The 19,370-nt window shown below is 39.6% G+C and overlaps 1 protein-coding gene across 1 annotated transcript; it reads left to right on the top strand.

Moving 5' to 3' along the window:
- Positions 1 to 2,115: 2,115 nt before the first annotated feature.
- On the top strand, positions 2,116 to 18,617 carry CEP43 (centrosomal protein 43). The gene is made up of 12 exons (XM_015857985.3): positions 2,116 to 2,216; positions 6,779 to 6,832; positions 8,105 to 8,159; positions 8,810 to 8,898; positions 9,459 to 9,590; positions 10,317 to 10,400; positions 12,755 to 12,972; positions 14,217 to 14,326; positions 14,837 to 14,905; positions 15,282 to 15,321; positions 15,920 to 16,013; positions 16,395 to 18,617. Exons 1-12 carry the CDS (start codon positions 2,127 to 2,129, stop codon positions 16,467 to 16,469), a joined length of 1,110 nt encoding a protein of 369 aa, XP_015713471.2. The 5' UTR covers positions 2,116 to 2,126; the 3' UTR covers positions 16,470 to 18,617.
- Positions 18,618 to 19,370: the final 753 nt, after the last annotated feature.

Below are 19,370 nucleotides of genomic sequence, written 5' to 3'. Positions count from 1 at the left end.
CCAGCTCTGGAGTTCCCAATACAAGAAATACAGCTGTTGGAGAGGGTCCAGAGGGGGGCCACGAAGATGACCAGAGGGCTGAAGCACCTCTCCTACAAAGACAGGCTGAGGGAAGCTGGCTTGTTCAGCATGGAGAAAAGAAGGCTGCGGGGTGACCTCATTGCAGCCTTTTAGTACCTGAAGGGAGCTGTAAACAGGACAGGAATCAACTCTTTGAAAGGGAGATAGCAGCAGGACAAGGGGAAATGGTTTTAAGTTGAAGGAGGGAAGACATAGGTTGGATGTCAGGGGAAAATTCTTTACTATGAGTGGTGAGGTGCTGGATCAAGTTGCCCAGAGAGGTTGTGGCTTGAGACCTCAAGCACTGTCGACTTTACTGAATCTTTTTAAACCTTGCATGGTAACTATTGAGCCACAGCCTGAACCATTGATTGAGCCCCTGGGGAAAGGACCCGGTCAGCTCTGGGAGCCATCCAGAATGTGGCTTGTCTTTCGTGTCATGATTGCTCATCACCTCACTGTTCTCACATCCACTTTTTGGTCTCCATAAATACCCAGGAATCATCAATGAATGCCACTGGGTGCCTTTTTTTTCCCCTTCTCCATGGAGGAATTCGGTTCCATATCTTTGCTTCGTATTCATTTCCATATCAGACACCATTTTGTCAGACTGCCCCACTGCTACCACCTGTTGCATGGCAACAAAACGTAATGGAAAGTTGGTGGGAACGTTCAGCCTCTACTGAATGATGTCATGGGCCAACATAGTGAAATAGGAGGAGTGCTCTGAAAGTAATGCCTCTTATTTCTCTGGTTAATTTATGTTGTGCTATCACGAAGCACATGGTACAGTCAGGTGATTGTTTTTGAGTTTTGTCTCTGTTTGCAAAAGATATTACTAAAAAAGAATGATCCTGAAGCACCTTTTAGATCTTTTTATTAGGTCTGGAGTTGCATCAGAGGAATGAAATGGTGTAGGTAATAGCAGGTAGTATGTTTCTACACTTATGTCTTGCTTCTGATGGGGCTTTGAGAAGCTGGAACTGAACTATTATCTGCTTTAAATAATAATATAAATGCAGTGCTGTGGGATTTACTAGGGTTCAACCTTGTGCTGAGGTGAAAGACTGTCATTGTTTCCAGCTGCAGGACTCCTAGCATCACACCTGGTGGAGCTCACTATGTCTTAAGGGATCGCCGCAGAACTGCTGCCACCTGCTGCACGTCACAGAATCATGCACAGAATCATAGAATGACCCGGGTTGGAAGGGACCTCAAGGATCATGTAGTTCCAACCCCCCTGCCTGGCAGGGCCACCAAACATACACCTTTACTAGATCAGGTTGCCCAGGGCCCCGTCCAACCTGGTCTTGAACACCTCCAAGGACGGGGCATCCACAACCTCCCTGGGCAGCCTGTTCCAGGGCCTAACCACTCTCCTAGTGAAGAACTTCCCCCTAACATCCAACCTAAATCTTTCCTCTTTTAACTTAAAACCATTTCCCCGTGTCCTGCTATTGTCAGCCCTTTCAAAGAGTTTACTCCCGTCCTCCAGAATTGGATCCTCTTCCCACAACGCCTCATTTCATGCATTTCTTTCTTACATTCCCCGGATAGCTGTAAATTCCGAAGTTCTTCATGAAAATATTGAGATCTTTTCAAGTGAAACTACTAAGAAGTTCGGCCTGGGGTAAATAGATGAATTCCAAAATCAATTATTGCGGCTGTTTACTATGCATCACATCTTAGACTGCCCCCAGCCGCCCTATGCGGCCGTGTAGCAGCAGCAGGGCAGTGTCAGCTCTGTTCGCTCTGAGGGCCGCGTGCGGTCGCGGATCTGACCGGCCGCTGCCACTTTGAACTTCCCGCGCCCCACTCCCAGTGGTGGTCGTGTTGCGCGTTCGCCGCCGCAGTTTCCACGGTTCTGCGGCCGCAGAATAGCCGGTTGGCCGGGGCGCTGCTGCGTCTTACCGGGCTCGCTTTTGTAGGTAGCCTCTGTCCCGCTGCGCCCCGTGCCCTCGGACCAGCCGCTGTGTGTGTGTGTGTGTGCCTCCTGCGGCGGCGGCGAATCTGCCGGGCCCGTCCCGGCGCTAGCGCGGTTTGGGCGGTTGTCAGGGAGAAACAAGATGGCGGCGGCAGCGGCGGAGGAGGACACGGAGCTGCGGGACCTGCTGGTGCAGACGCTGGAGAGCAGCGGGGTGCTCAATAAAATCAAGGTGCGACGGGAAGGCCTCTCCTCGGCGCGCAGCGCTCTCGCGGTGCCGTGCGGGTTCCGCTGCCGGTGCCGGCCCTGCTACTACACCTCAGGGCGTGTGGGTGCTCGGCAGGCTGCGTCCCCTCGCGCCGGTACAGGCCCACCCGGCTGTCACGGCCTGGCGGCGGCGCCCGCCCTCCCGGCGCTGCCTATAGCCCGCTCGGGCCGGGGCTTGGCGAGGAGCCGCGTCCAGCGAAATAGAGCTGCTGCGGGCCTGGCCTACGGGCTGCTCGGCGGAGAGCGGCCCGGCGGCTGTGCCCTCTCTTGCATTGAGTGCAGCGTGTCTGCCGAAGCCACTGCGCTGCTTTCCTGCTGCTGTCCAACCCGCCGAGCCGTGCTGGACGGAGCTCGCAGAATTTCCTTTCTCTTCCACGCCAAAAGATGCTATTGGTTATCTTCAGCTTGGTTATCTTAAGCCGGAGTCCTCGAGGCTCGCTGTTTAAACATAGGTGTGTAGGGTGGTGGAGTTGTGTCTTGGAAATTGGCTGAACCTAAGAAGGGCCTGTGTATGCTGTCTGCCTACTAATGCTGTATTAAAAAGCATTGACTGTTGTGATCCCCTGTTTCCTAGGAGAAATGGCTTTAAGTTGAAAGAGGGAAGATTTAGGTTGGATGTTAGGGGGAAGTTCTTCACTAGGAGAGTGGTTAGGCCCTGGAACAGGCTGCCCAGGGAGGTTGTGGATGCCCCGTCCTTGGAGGTGTTCAAGACCAGGTTGGACGGGGCCCTGGGCAACCTGATCTAGTAAAGGTGTATGTTTGGTGATTCTGTGATGAAGTGTAGTTGGTTTGCAAGCCTTTAGCCTGGAGTTGTGTCAGCAAGGGTACAGAATTGGGTTCTGTGGATTCACACTCAAAGCTTTCAGCAATAACTGTTACATACAACAAAGAGCCACGCAGACATCAGGGATGAGAACTGTTGAATCTCATTGTAAGATCGGGGAGAAAAGAAGCTTGGATTTCAAATTAAGAATGGTGGCATTTATCCACAGAATTCTACTTGAAGCATTTTAATGAGTGGACAATCATGATTGGTATTCCAGGAATATATGAACAGCTGAAATGGTTGATGGAAGTGAGCACATCCTTGTGTCTGTACTTAGAAGCCCAGTGAGTATTGGCTACCTGTGATCACAGAATCACAGAATGACCCAGGTTGGAAGGGACCTCAAGGGTCATGTAGTTCCAACCCCCCTGCCTGGCAGGGCCACCAAACATACACCTTTACTAGATCAGGTTGCCCAGGGCCCCGTCCAACCTGGTCTTGAACACCTCCAAGGACGGGGCATCCACAACCTCCCTGGGCAGCCTGTTCCAGGGCCTAACCACTCTCTTAGTAAAGAACTTCCCCCTAACATCCAACCTAAATCTTCCCTCTTTTAACTTAAAACCATTTCCCCGTGTCCTGATATTGTCAGCCCTTTCGAAGAGTTTACTGCCCTCCTGGGTGTAAGTTCCCTTCAGGTACTGAAAGGCTGCAATGAGGTCACCCTGTGATACTGTACAACAATGCACCATCATTACTAATGTGTTGCTCTTGCATTTCAAATGTATAATCCCTATTTAAATTCCAAAAGGAGATGAAGGGTTCGAGTTCACATAACTGTGTTTTGAGTAGGGTTACCAAAGCCATCGTCTTTTTGTTAAACTAAGGTAAGCATAGCTACACTCTGTTGTTATCAAATGGTTGTTTCTTTTGTTTTTGTAAATGAGTACTGGCATTTTTCAAGATGGATGAGGTTAGAAGTCCTACTGTAGATAATCTAGTCCAACACCCCAGCTATGAGTATGGACATCTTTCATTGGGTTGTCATATAAGGAAAAACAACCACTGTGCTTTCATAGCATTCCCTTGTTATTTTGTTTGATCTGTATCTTTCCATCTGGGGGGAAAAAAAGGTTTATGCTGCCTGAAATTTTACAGCATCCTTAGAACTTGCTGTTTCGACACATCTGAGGAATAAAAGCATTATGAATGTCTCGTGACTGTTAATGCTTTGGTCAGCTGATTCTTGCTAATTTGATTCAAACCCTGCATAGCTGCGGTGCTGGCTGATAATGTGTTGTGAGATGAAGTAAAAATACTATTAAAAAAATAATTCCTTTAATTACACTGCCATCAAGTTTAGTGACTTAGCCAATGAAGGCTGCTATGGTAAATTTTTTTTCCGCTTAAATGGATGAGGAATGAGAATAAAAATTACTGGTTCTTCTTAGGGATAGTAACTTTGCAGTTGGGGAGTGACAGGACAGAGGTGATGAAGCTGCAGTCTCCAGCTTGGTACAAGCTTTGGATACAGGTGCTTATAGTTTGTAAGTCTGGAGTAATCACTAGTGGTTAGACAGCTCGATGCTATGTTTGCTTGCTTACAAGCAAGACACCTTGATCACTCTATGCTTGTGTGTTTCTATTTCCTATAGTAAAATACTCTAGAGACATGCTACGTACCTACATGTTAGGATCTACAAGTGGGAGATATTTAAAAGCTTCAAATGACTGTTGACAATCTGAGATGCGAGGAAGACCTGTGGCATTTCTCAATCTTGGACAACCTACTGCAGCTTTCTCATCCAGTATTTGGTGCATAAGTTGTAGCGGGTTTATACTGAATTAATATGAGCTCTTGTCTTCTAAAAGTTTGTAGAGATGTCTACTGAGACTTGGTGCACACAGGATGGGAAAGAAGCCTGTGGCTTTAGTGGATTCTAGGATGATAGATGTGCAGTCAGTGTAGCTGTCAAGACCTGACTTACAGACCATAATCCTGGTACAGCTTACAGCATAATGCTGTTTTATAGAAGGCTTGGAAAGGACAAGAGCAGCCTTGAGAGCAGCTGGCAGAGAAGGACCTGGGGGTCCTGATGGACGAAAGACTCAACATGAGCCAGCAGTGCGCTCTGGCAGCCCGGAAAGCAAATGGGATCCTGGGCTCCGTCAGGAGAGGGGTGGTCAGCAGGGATAGGGAGGTGATTGTCCCTCTCTACTCGGCTCTTGTGAGGCCCCATCTGTTGTACTGTGTCCAGGTGTGGAGCCCTCAGTACAAAAAAGACATGGAGATTTTGGAAAGGGTTCAGAGGAGGGCCACGAAGATGATCAGGGGGCTGGAGCACCTCCCCTATGAGGACAGGCTGAGGGAGTTGGGTTTGTTCAGCCTGGAGAAGAGAAGGTTGCGGGGTGACCTCATTGCAGCCTTTCAATACCTGAAGGGAACTTACTCCCAGGAGGGGAGTTAACTCTTGGAAAGGGCTGACAATAGCAGGACACGGGGAAATGGTTTTAAGTTAAAAGAGGGAAGATTTAGGTTGGATGTTAGGGGGAAGTTCTTCACTAGGAGAGTGGTTAGGCCCTGGAACAGGCTGCCCAGGGAGGTTGTGGATGCCCCGTCCTTGGAGGTGTTCAAGACCAGGTTGGACGGGGCCCTGGGCAACCTGATCTAGTGAATGTGTATGTTTGGTGGCCCTGCTAGGCAGGGGGGTTGGAACTACATGATCCTTGAGGTCCCTTCCAACCCGGGTCATTCTGTGATTCTGTCTGATTCTGTGACAAGGGTGAGGAAGTTCGATACTAAGCTTTGTTCTGCTTTACTGCTACTTTGAATAAGATGTTTCTTGGGCAACAATGGAAAACACCCTGAAAAAACGGGATAGCTGTCTAAGTGAGCACTGCATACAACTGGGAGACATCCTATAATTTTTCTTATGAGAACCCTTACTGAGAACTTATTTTCTTTTAGAAATGTATCCAAAGAGGGTTACTTTTAACCTGTCTTTTTTTGTTGGTTTTATTTTGCTTTGCTAATGTACATGAGGAAATCCAACCATTCTTCAAATTGTTTTTATTTTTAGGTATACAAATTGGTCTTTGAAAACCTTTTTCGCCTTTGCTCTTGAGGAAAATGACATGCAGAGTAGCAGCGTCTTTTGTGGTCACACAGTTTGTCTACTGGCCACTTCAAAATGTTTTCCACTGTAATTAACTTTTAATCAGAGTACTTTGTTAAATGTAATGCATGTTGTTCATTTAAGGTGTTCAAATGACTGGAGTCAGGCTTTCTTTTCCTTGAGAATTTCTGTTGCTTTGTATGATCTGACAGGTCATAGGAATTTGTATAATTTAGCACAAGCTTTGAAGAAAGTATAATCATAAGCTGTATGTCTGTGTTTCATGAAAGAATTGTAAATTAAGGGTAGGTGTTTCAAAGCTTCCCCAAAAAGATGGATTTCTGACTTCCAAGGGAAACAAGTGGGAGGTTATGAGTTTTAGAATCTTCCAGAGGATGAAGAATTTGGGAAGTCTTGTATCAAATTCCTCCTGCCCCATTGCTTCTCTGAAAGCTTTCTCACCCTCAAGTCACGTTGCTTGTATACCTAAATGTCTTAATTGTGTCGATGTTGTTTACAATTGATGCCACGTTGCTGGAGGAGCTGCAAGTAGATGTTAAGATACTTTCTGTCTCTTAGCATTCTATTTGCATAGGTAAAGCAGCACTTGTAGAAATGCCATTTCATTTTTTTATTATTTGGCAGGCAGAGTTACGAGCAGCTGTTTTTTTGGCATTAGAAGAACAAGAGAAAGTAGAGGTAAGATGATTTTAAGTGTTTCAGTTTTGACTTTCTGACAGTTCTTCCTGTATAATTAAAAATAATTACTTTAATACTTTATGTATTACTTTACTACTTGTGTGCCCCGATGGCGCAGTGGTTGGAATGCTGTGTTGCAACACCGGAGGCCCAGGTTCGAATCTCCCCTGTGGCACAAGTGGTAGAAGTGCCGCTCTGCAGCACAGGAGGCTCAAATCACGGGGTTTGGACTTGATGATCTCTAAGGTCCCTTCCAACCCGCACGAGACTATTACCTATTACCTGTTACCTATTATTACCTATTATATTTGTGAAGTGTAACAAGAGAAAATTACTATCACTGTGTAAGAGCTTAAAAAAAAAAAACTCCTCGCAAAGGTCATCTTTATAGTATTTAGAAATTCAAAGTCTCACATAGCCTTTACTGTAAAACTGCTCACAGGAAACTGTTTATCACTGCTGCTTTTATGTTGCTCAGCTCCATTTGAAGGGTAATTAAATATCTTTTCTTGCCAAGTACTACTTTAATAAATGTCCTATTGACAGCTGGAAACTTTATCCAATCAGAAAAAGTCTTTTGAAATGTAAGGTATTATAGTGGTCGATTTTGAGAAGTTTTATGACCCCTTTTTCTGCCAGCATTGCCTTTTTTCCTGTATCTGTTTATTCTTTAGACCTAGAGAGGTGAGGGTACAGATGCTGTATGTCTGGGCTCTCCATTTAGAAAATGAAGAATGGAAAGCTGCCCCTTTCCTCTGCTGTTTTGTTGGTTGTGCTCTTTCTGGAAGAACACACAACTACAATAGATGTTATTGTGACAGTGGTAATGATGGGAAGCATGAGTAATTATTCTATGGCGTGAGACTCCATATGTCAGAAAGGTAACATGAGATTGCTGAGGAAGAAATAATGGAAGAGTGATGTAGCGCCATTCCTAAATACTAGGAAAGTCGTTTTGGTTTGGTTCTTTTAAATACTGGTGAGGGGCTTTCGTGTGTATGTTAACTGTCACTGTTTATAAGTGCTGCCTCTAACAGATCCTTTCCTTAAATTTATTTAGGTTCCTATCCAGGGTGTTTTCACATATTAAGAATGATTAAGAAGTAGAATTCAGAGAGGTGAATGGCACGTACCATGTGCTGTATGTATGAGTGTACATCAAAACACCAAACTGTTGTGATTTATTTACTTATTTATTTTACTATTTTGTTTTTAACTTCTTAATAGCTCAAGGATGTTGTTAATTAACATTTGCTTTTTGCTTTTTGACAGAACAAAGCACCCCTGGTAAATGAAAGCTTGAAGAAATTTTTGAGTACAAAAGATGGTAAGTTCTGGTTACCACGTCTCAAAATTAAAAAGAACAACAAATAATGGATTGAATCTTCCGTGACATAAAGAATGCCTTTATTCCCATCAAATAAAAGCAGTTCTTACAACTGGCTTTGGAATAGAGTATGATCTAGAATTTTTAAGTTAATGTCTCTGAAGTCTTATTTTTAACTGAGGTGACTAGTATATTTAAGTTAATATTTCATGATGAGTAAAGCTACTCTAGGCAGTTAATGGTGAAAACAGATTGTAGAGGTACAGTAGCGACCACACATAAGAAAAATGGCAAAGTCATGTTTTTAAAAGATCAGAACAGATGAAAGCGGAGCCAAAACAAAGAGAAACCTCAATCTTTAAACTTGAATTTTGGACACAATTCCTTTTTTCCCATGCACTATTTCTGACTTTAAATAAGTTAAAATGGCTGAGAACTGGTACACAAATTCTGAGTTGGGTATGATGTGAACTTGCAGCTAGTCAACTGTGTGATGATAGTTTGAATGTCTAAATGATGTTTGTAGAAGTGTTGACTCAGTGTAGTTGTTCATCTTGAAACCATGCATGTATTATAATGTTGAAATAAGAATTGTTTGTCTGATATATTTCTACTTAATTTTTACATCTTTAACATTTTTTGTGTTGTAGGTCGTTTGGTGGCAGGTCTTGTTGCAGAATTTCTACGATTTTTCAATCTTGATTTTACGCTGGCTGTTTTTCAGCCTGAATCGAGCACAGTAAGAGAAACTGGTTTTTGTTTCTGTGTTATGCTGATCCTTTGGAGTGCATGACAGTTGCTTGTGTTTGTTTTTATTTTTATTTTTAATATTTAGCATGTAAAAGATATGCTCTGCCATAAAGACAGGTTTAAACATGCCTATATGGATGATTATTGCCTTTCAAGAGTCAGTGTTTGATGTATTTCAAAAGTTGACCAAGACTGCTGTGAATCGTGCTGAAAGATTTTACTCTATTTTCCTGTACTAGTCCCTCTCTGAGCACTGTCTTTTTACCCTCCTTGTTTTGGTGTGCTTGGCTGGTGTTCTTGTATTTAAAAGAACTTTAAAAGTTGATCAGTGATGAAATTCATGCGCAGATCAAAAGTAAATGATATCATAACTGCTAGGTCTTTATTCCACATGCAACAGGAAGTCTTCAGTAATCACTGGTTACTGAGATTATTGCTCTATTAAATACAACCAACAAACTTTAGGATTTTGTACAAAGTATATACTGTTTCCTGATAGTTTCTTTTTTGTTGTAATTTCTGTTTTTGTTTTTTTTTTTTTCCTCACAGCTAAATGGCCTGGATGATCGAGAAACCTTAGCTCGAGATTTGGGAATTACAGAAGAAGGTACTGCGGGTGGTCCCATATTATTGGAGGTTGTTAGGAAATGTCAGCAGAAAAAGATATCAGGCAATGAAGAAGTAAGTCCAGTTAATGTAATTTCTTTCTTCATAATCCTTTATTTTTATTTCAGAGATGACAAATGAACTGAAAAACACTTAAATTGTTTCAAGACTTTCAAGCTAGTATAATGGGAAAATGTATCAACATAATTCATCAGAAAACAATGATGGAAGTTACTGTTCATGCTACCCCTTAAATCCTATCCTGACATCCTGACACAATGTACGAGCATAGGGTGAACCCCAAAAAATGACACACGACACTCTACCTTTTTTTTCCCCATTTCTACTGTGATTAGTTAACACCTTTAATGATTATTTATTGTATCTTTGTACTTCTACATTTTTCAGGTCTTAGTAAAATTAGAATTGGCTTTTTTAAAGCTTTATAGCTGTCTTAAAATGAATATTTTAAAAAAATATGAAAGCAATGAAATATATTAAGGCATTGAGAATGCTGTTTTAATTGAGTATATACTAGTTGCTAATTTAATTAATGAAATCCAACCAATACTATTTTATTAGTGTCTGTTGTGACTGTGGTTTGAAAAAAATCCCTTGCACCCAAGATACAGTTAGTCCATCAACCAATTCGGAAGTGGTTGTCATAGTCTTCCTAAGTCAGCAGCATAGTGTCACAGCTTGCATACAGTGTGAGCAGGAACAGTAGTCTTGTTTCTGTTGGATGATGTTATGACATGATTCGATGTATTTCTAATAAGTATTAATGTGGAACATTTTTAGGTTGCCCCAGTTCTAAGTGATGGCTTATGTTCCACATCAAAATCATCTGATGAAAGATCAAATACGCACCCCATACCGAGTAAGGTAAGATGGTTTGTATGTTGTGAAGAAGTGTAGAGGAGAAGCGAAGCAGTGGACTCTTGTGGTACAATGGCATTTACTTAAATGTACTTAAATACTTAAATGTATGGAACTGGTAGGGGCACAATCACTTGTTTATAGTAACTATCCAACAACAAAAAATGACTCAAGTTTGTTAACTGGTATAATTGGAGCATGTTATAAGTTTGAAGCTTTCTAACATGTCACTGAAAGCTGAGAAATATAACACTGCACAGGCGTTATTATTATTTGATCTGTTTGGAAGAGGGAAGTGATTAAGAATTGAGTTTTACTAATTTGTTCATCTTTGATTGAGATTTTTGCAAGGCAGTTGGTAGCTTGTACCTATTTGGTAGTGGTTGCAGCTAGCCAGCCTGACTCTTGTTAATTAGGGGTAGATGGAAGGAGACAAGCAAGCAGAAAGTGTAAAATCGTAAGGTTTTTTTGGTGCTGGTGCTGGTGTGGTTTTTTTTAGATTAGAAAATTATGTTTATTTTTAAAAATTTATTTTCAGTTATGAAAGGAAGTTCTCAAGAAGTAGAGCTGAATTGGCTTGTACTGTGACTCAGCAATTGAAAGTTATCAGTAGGGATCATACAGGAAGAGGTCAAGACCACAGCTTTTGGCAGCAGCAAGAGTGACATTTATTTAAGTGCAAGTGTGAATCCACACTGACTTACCTTATTAACAACATCTACCAAAGGTAGACGGATTACTCATTGAACTGTTAGCTGTGTCTAGGCTATCACTACAATTTGAAAGTGATTATTCCACTTAAGCAAAGCTTTTGGATAGATGAACTCCAGCAAACACCAACTGTTAAGCTTCCAGTGTCTCACACAAGGTAGCAGCTGCTCATTCCCTCGGGATGAGGGAGAGAAGTGAAAACGGCCTGTAATGTCTCTTTTGCTCTGGTCAGGATATCTCTAAGATCTTAATTTTCAGCAGCCTGTGCCTTGGGGACAGCAAATTAGAAAAGTATTGGAACTGCCACTTACAGGTATTTTTCTTGCCTTGAAAGAGCAGAGTTACTGCCAACAATTGAATATAGTTCTGTGACTGAGATAAAATGACTTCTTTAAAGTTTCATGGCTTGTGGTTTGAAAAACTGTACTGTAGCCTTTTAAGTGAAAGATAATGGCTGATTTTTAAACAAAATCAAAACAGAAACATCCCACAAAACCACCTTTGGTCAGTGCAGCCTGTATGCTGCTTATTTGGAACAAACAACATTATTGGTTTTGTTTCAAAATTATTGCTATTGTTGGTGTGTAGAGTTTGTAAATTAAATAGATCTTCTCATTGCTTTCATTTTCATTTTGTTGCACAAAGATGATATCTACATAAATTTAAATGTTGATCACTGGGCCACAAGATTTGCAAGGATAGGAGCTGATTTGTATTACCTGATTGTACTATATATAGAGCAGTCCTTAAGAGCATGAGTATTTATAGAACTGAGCCATGAGCATGATTGGAAGACTGAAAGTTACTTATTCTTAGATGCCCTGTTTGTACCGTTTTTTCCCCTCCAAATACTGATTACCTGCAGTCATGTTACATTTGCTGCTTGGAACATTGTTTTACTTCATAGATGGCCATTTGATGTTTTTTTCAGCTTGGTTTTAAGACATTCTCAGGTAAGCAGGTCTATCACTGAAAATTGAGTCAGGATATGAGCCTCTGTGGCTTGTCATGTTCCAAACCATTTCAACTACACAATTCACATTTCTATTCTCTTAGAGAAATTACAGCATAGGGCAAGCTTTCTTTTGCATGAAAATGGAAATATTTTTGAAGATAGGTTAAAAGTATTTCTTTACTTTTTTTTTTTTTTTTTTTTTTTTTTTTAAAGATGATGTTATTTACATGAGTTTAAATTGATTATTTTGGAACTGTTGACTTTAATTCAAAGTAAAACTAATAAAAAAAATCAAGTCACATGCTTTTAAAATATCTCTGAAGCTAGAACTTAAGAAGTAGCATGTATGTAGATTTCTTCATTTGATGATCATCTTTCAAAAAGGATTGCTCTTTTAGTGGGGTTCATCTAGATATAAAACCAAAGGATAGAACAAACTTATCTTAACAGACAATAACAAACAAGATTTTTCTAAAGTGGTTTAAAAACAGATTTTTTCTGTTGCATGATTTCTGATGGGTACAGAGAAGTACTAATAACATCTAAAGGACTTTTAAAGAAGCAGTGTTTGGTTAATATGCTATGTGTATACTACTGCTTACAGTGTTTTAAGAAATAAAAGCATTTTATATGGGCTTTCTTGAAGAGAAATTACCTTTTCTTACAGTGAGGTCTGTTTTCTTTATCTCCCAAGGTTACTGAAGCTACTCAAAGTGATACAAGTGTCTCTTCAGGGGATGCCAGCAAAAGAAGCATTCATTTTCTGCCTAATGAAACAAAACTAGATCCTCAGTTGCAAAACAAAGACTTAAATACCAAAGAAAAAAGTGATCCAGGTGTGGATGAAGATGATATAGAGGGAGATTCTTTTTTTGATGATCCTATACCCAAACCAGAAAGAACTTATGGCTGGTAAGTGGTGTGGAGAGACACAGGTTTCTTTTGTGCTCAGTATGCTTGCACACCTTCAGGAGCTAGCTGACATTTGATTGCTCACCCTTTGTAAATGCAAGTGAACTGTTTGGTTTCTGAAATGCATGTCTCTGATCTCTTGAATGTACCAGAGAGAAAAGCCTGTATCACTCTGAGGTGTGTCAGCTACGCCACATGACGTCCCCAACGTATTTCTTTTGTGGAATGAACATGCATGAGTTACAGGTGTTTCTTGTTGCAGCAGAGATGCTGTTGTGATCAACACTAAAAGACGTGAAAAATGAGAAGGGTGGTGCTTTAGATATTTGTATAACTTTGTAAGGAATACAAAATATCTGGCAAATATGTTAACTGTAAGCCTAAGTAACGCTTCCTCACCACTGAGGGTTTCCTCTTCACACCACAATACTTTTTGTGTGTGGTTCTGTTTTCAACAAGTTGTTTTTTTCTGTGGCCAGATCTGATCACTGGTTCTTGCTTCAAATGGTATTTTTCAGTAATTGAATTGTACAACAGTTTTGTTACAAAAGTGTACAACTTACCTATGGTTATTCTGCTCAGAGATGTGGTTATTTTAGAGCTTTAACTATCTACTGAGAAAAGCTGGAACATCATTTCATGATCTTCTTTTGCTGTTTCTTTCTAATTAGATATTGGACTCTAAGAAACAGATTGCTTGTTATTTATTTTTCACTGGATAAGTATAAGGAACAAAGATTTATTTATTTTTTCACGGAAGGCGGTGATTTTTCTGGAGGAAATATTATGTTACAAATTTCCCTACTGTATGAGTTCACTTTTCCTTTTTGTAATTGGAATTATTGGTGCAATTGCTCTTCCTTATTCAAGAGTGTCAATTGGCTGTTAACCAAAATCTATCCATCGTAACACATGGTTTAGGAAGTTCCGCACAAATGTGTGCAAGAACTTCTTTACGGTGAGGGTGACGGAGCACTGGAACAGGCTGCCCAGGGCGGTTGTGGAGTCTCCTTCTCTGGAGATATTCAAGACCCGCCTGGACACCTACCTGTGTGACCTGGTGTAGGGAACCTGCTTTGGAAGGGGGGTTGGACTCGATCTCTGGAGGTCTCTTCCAACCCCTATGATTCTGTGATTCTGTTGCAATGCCATGAAATAGGTTCAAATGATTTAGAAAGTGACTTTAGAAAGTCACTTATTTGCATTTTTACAGCTCTGTGGAATACTTCTTTGGTTTGTTTCAGGAAAACTGACTCAAATAAAGCAGGAGGTCTAGCATCCCTTTCTGATGCACCACCTCTGAAAAGTGGGTTAAGTTCTCTGACTGCTGCACCTTCTCTAAAGGAGCCCGATGGTAAGTTTTCACATCTTTTTGTGTTTTGATGAATGTAGGAGATATATCCCTACACACAGACTATTCGTTATGTTGTGGGAAATAAGTCGCCTGTATGTGGACACCATCTGTTTTGAATGTGCTTTTTTTAATGCTCATTTCTGACTGATAGCATGCTGGGATTTTTTTTGCCAGATTGACACTTTTTGTATTTTGGAGCATGAAATACCTACTTCAGTTTTCTGTGTAAAGCAGTTTACAAGAGTTTAAAATCCTACTGCTCATTTCCAACGTGTACTATGTTATCTGCGTCAATTCTGTAGAGATATCTAGGGAGATTTGCAAAGGACTCTTGAATGCTGGGAGATTGTCTATTGTTGTTTATGTCTTTAAATGTTAGCACAGTTCAGACATGAAAGCTGAATGTGATACTTATAGTATATTACAATATAATGGTTACTATAGATTGTGCAAGTGGGAACTTATTGAAGTCACAAGCCAAATTTCTTTTATGGTTTGGTTTTCCTGCAGATTTAAATAGAAACTCTGTTTTGAAAGACCTGCGGTTGGTGAATGCAAAACTGGGATCTTTAGGATTAGGTAAGTAACAACTAAGTGTGATTTAGCTTGAACATTTTTGGACAGGATCTTCGTTTTCTGTTATTTTGTTGGAAAACATTGTGAGACCTACTGGAGTTAGAAGCAAGATCAGATCAGAAGAAATACAGTGAAGTGAAAACTTTTGAGTTTCATATGCAGATCAGTATTTTTATACATGCAGTAAAAATCTGACTTATTCCATTTGTACTTTTCTAATATCAGATGATGTATTTTGTCGTGTAGGTTCCTAAGAAAAGAGAAGATTTGAATGCTTTTTTTTAATATATATGTAAATAACCAGAAAAATTTTGATTCTTCATTTGCATTTCCTGAAAAATAAAGTTCTTTTTATTAATTCCTTCCAAAAATTGTTTAGGAAATGGAGATGATGATGAGTACGCTGATGACTTCAACAGGTAAGAGAGATGATGTTGCAGGAGTACAGTATATCATACATTATAAACGTATTCGGTGACATACTTAGATGAACTCATATTCCAGCTAGTCACTATTGCTGGACCCTGCAAGTATCTCTGAACTCCTCTAAACTTCTATTTGTTAGTAAATATAGTTAGAAATCCTTTTAAGGAAGCAAAAAAAGAGCAAAATGCATTGCTTTGGTGTAGGTCTTAATGAGTCCATTAAAAGCCTGATGTTAACTTTAAGATACTCTCTAAGTTGCTTATTAACTGAAGGTTTTTCTTTTCCTAAACTGTGCACTTGGGGATATTTTAATGCTTAATTAATGGTATTAGGCAATTATTCCATTAAAAGAAAAAGAAAAGCATCGTGAGTAGTCAGTAATAAATATTTAAGAGCTTCATCCTTTTAATCAAGATATTAATATTGTAAACTGTATGACTGAGGCATAAGCTAGTATTTATCATGGCTCCTTCTAGGTAGATGGCCTTTAGTTATTATGGGTTTCGAACTAACTTCGCATTTAACTTGCTATGAATATAAATGTAATGCTTGGACGTTTGAAATGAAAGTTCTAATTCTTTTTCTTCTTAGTACAAGCCATCGCTCAGAGAAAAGTGATATCAGTATTGGTGAAGAAATAGATGAAATTTCGGTGGAAACAGAAGACTTGAATGCCAGTGATAAAGTATGATTCTTTTAAGTTTGTTCTTTACATTTTTAACCTCCTATGAAGGAATGTGCTGCTATCACAGGTTCCTAAGTTATTTCTTAGTCTTGTTATTTGTTGTGTTCTGTACTTTTACATGTTGCATTCCTGTCAAGTTAGGTATTATACTGATTTAATAAAAACAACAAAAGTTGTTTGTTAGCACTATTCACTCTAAACATAAAACAGTTTTGCTACTGGTTTAGTATCCAGCATATGGAGGCCTTATCCTTTATTTCAAGGTCTATACCTCCAGAATGAGTTGAATTCCCAATGAAAAGATCTGATGTGAAAGATTTTGTGAAATAATGCTTATTTTTTTCTATAATTTCTGAGCTTGTGTTTTCATTTGTTTTCTAGCTTGAAGACATCACACAAGACCATACCATTTCTCAGTTCAGTGATGTTGCAGATTATCTAGAAGATGTAGCATAGAATTGGACAGCAAAAACGTTTCATTGTGCTGGACTAGAAGACGACTGTGGACTGTTAAATTCAGACAATCACTTTTTGCTGGAACGTCCACTCCCTATTTGTGCCTTGTTTAATAAAGACTGGAGGTGGAGAGGGCTTCTTTACAAGACGTAAACGAAATGACGTGTTCCCATTTGAATCTGATACTGGAATCACTTTTTTCATTTGGTTCAGCCAAACCTTTTACAGCAGGAGTTGGATTTTCCAAGCAGAATGTCCATTGCTGGCAGTGGGCATAATAAAAAGCAGTCTACAAGGAAACATCTACATGGAGTCATGTGGCTTTATAATGAACTTGCACTGTTACTGTAACAGTTTGAAACGTTTTTAATGATAACCAAAGCAAGAACCTTCAGAGATAGTGCTTCAACTTCTGCTTCTTTTTAACAGTTTTGTCCAGTCAACGTGTTATACATACTCATAGTAAATCTAGCCACAATACCTAAGCGCTCCAGACTTACTTGAAACTACTGTTTTTTCAGACTTTTTTGAAAGTTGGACTTTTTAGAAAGACGTATCAAGTTGAGCATATCTAAATTTAGCTAAGTTTAGAAGCTAAATTTAGTACTAATCTTAACTCTGAATATTCTTGTTTAAATATGTTTGTCAGACCATTGATGTTAAGACCTAAGCTGTTTTTATGTATGATAATTTCATTAGTGTTATTGGTTGTTAAATCACGAACATCGATTATGTAAGGATCCGCAAATCGTTAAATATATATATATTTTTTAGGTTTTTAACAGTGTGGAAAAGGTTTGTGGAGCTGCTCTTATTGAGGGCTCTTCCCTTGCTGTAAACTCATTTCTATTCATGAAAATCCTCGCAGCGCAAAAATGAGCGCTAAGAAGTGGAACCACTAAGCATCTGTTTTTCACATACTGATTGCCATGGAGAAATAAATTCAGATATTTGAAACACCATACAAAGACGTTATCCGTGCTAAGTTCTAGCTAAGAGCAAATTTCAGTGTATTCATTATATTCTTCCAAAACAGAGTCAATGACAGAAACAGTGACAGTTCCATAACGATGCCATTGTGCATGGCGCTGCTGTAATATATTGGTTGTGGACATTTATAGTACTGAAACAAGACTTCAAAATGTGCACTTTCTGAACATTGTGAACGCATTTGGAAAATATACGTGTACATGAATATAAATAACTTATCTTTTTTTCAACACTTTGTAATTTTCTTTTTCCAGGAAAACTGCTGGCCTCTCATCAGTGGCCACCTCAGAAGTAGCATACTAAACTAAAGCCATTGGTTAAGTAAATAGAGCTGCTACTAGCCTTGGATGCTGACTTGGATCTTTCTCGCACTGGACCAGCAGGCATGGAGCAGTGCTGGAAAGTTAGGCTTTTGTAGTACATAAATAATGAGAATAGAGGGGAAAAGTTGTGCCTTTTATTTATGTGCGCCCCAAAATAAGCCAGCAAAAAGCACCAAAATATTTAGTCACCTTTAACTTCTGACTTTGTGCCATGTTGTAGCAGCTTAACACAGGAGAACTTTTTTTTACCCCGAAAATTAATGTGCCATAGGCTTCAGATAACATTGATATTGTAAGAAATAACATATCGTGTGTAAAAATTACTTGAACTATGGAGGAGCCCATGTCTCAAGATACTATATGTTAAAAAGCTTTTTTCTGATTGAAATCTTTTTAAAGAGAGCAATAACATGTCTGAAGGATGTAAAATTCAACTAGAACACATGGGAACAATTAATTGCCGACGTTCATTTTTAAGGTGTGTGGAATAATGTAGAGACAGCGCCATTTGCGTTTTTTTTCTGTCTTGAGAAAACATGGTTTTGTTACCTGTTAGCTGTAGGATATCTTGCAATCTGTCATACCAAAAGAAGCTAAAACTTTATTAAATTATTTTTAATTGCATATGGAGATGTGGCCTTTAACTAATTAGCTACTTTAAATGTTACCATGACTTCCATTAACAGCAAAGTGTTTTCTCTTTCCTTGGGGACTGATTGGAGACCTTGCACTTTGATTCTTGTTTAAGGAAATGCCAAAAAGTGGTAAGTCTCCCGTGAGGTTTTGCTGAATTGTGTATAATAACTTGCAAAATAAAGCAATTATGCTGGCTAAATTGTAATTTTGAGACTCATTGAATGAGGAAAAAAAAATAGTCTTAATGTTTAGGAAGTTTGGGGGGTTTTATTGAAGAAGGTTTTTTCATTTGTTTTCCTTTCCAGAGTCAGTCTAGTCTGCAGCTGTGTGTGTGTGTGTGTGTGTGTGTGTGTCTTTAAGTTTCTTTTAAGCACAGTGGATCCTGCCATTTCTCATATTGATTCATAAAGTCTGAGTTTTTGGGTATCGGTCTGAGTTGTCAGATATCTTATGAGTCAGCAGAGTGGGGGGGGGGAAAGAATACTACCTTTATTGGCAAAATGTTGCCTTGTTTATTTCAATTGAGTTATTTAAAGATGACTGACAAGTTTAGCTCTTGAATGCTTGTTTTATAGTACATTTAAACTGTCTTGCTTGGTATTCTGCATTTGACACCTCCGTTAAGGACAGTTGTGTACTCAACCTCATCTGTGGGTTAGAATGAACAACTAGAGTCCCAGGAGGTGGGAATGTTCATGTCTGCTGTATTTTTTCTATCATTTCTCAGATAGCTTTGTGAACAGGGAAGGAATTGTCTGAGAAAGACACTTAAAGTTTTGATAATGTTCTTATTTGGGTTATCTATCATTTAGCTCTTCAGAAGGCTTAAAACACTCCTGTAGATGACAAATGAATTGGGCGCAGATGGTAAATAAGATGTTGGTTTGTTTGCATTTTAGCATAGTAGTTGTCACTGAAGAAATACTTCATGCAAAACCAGGCTTCCTTTCCA

This window comes from Coturnix japonica, chromosome 3, assembly GCF_054131305.1.
Source record: "Coturnix japonica strain WE chromosome 3, WE-NBRP24, whole genome shotgun sequence".
Lineage (NCBI taxonomy): Eukaryota > Metazoa > Chordata > Aves > Galliformes > Phasianidae > Coturnix > Coturnix japonica.
This window is presented reverse-complemented; position numbering and strand designations above follow the sequence as displayed.

Coding starts and splice junctions, on each gene's coding strand:
- CEP43 (XM_015857985.3), top strand. CDS start 2,127: ATGGCGGCGGCAGCGGCGGAGGAGGACACGGAGCTGCGGGACCTGCTG. Junction 6,833..8,104: donor AAGAACAAGAGAAAGTAGAG/GTAAGATGATTT, acceptor GCTTTTTGACAG/AACAAAGCACCCCTGGTAAA. Junction 9,591..10,316: donor AGATATCAGGCAATGAAGAA/GTAAGTCCAGTT, acceptor GAACATTTTTAG/GTTGCCCCAGTTCTAAGTGA.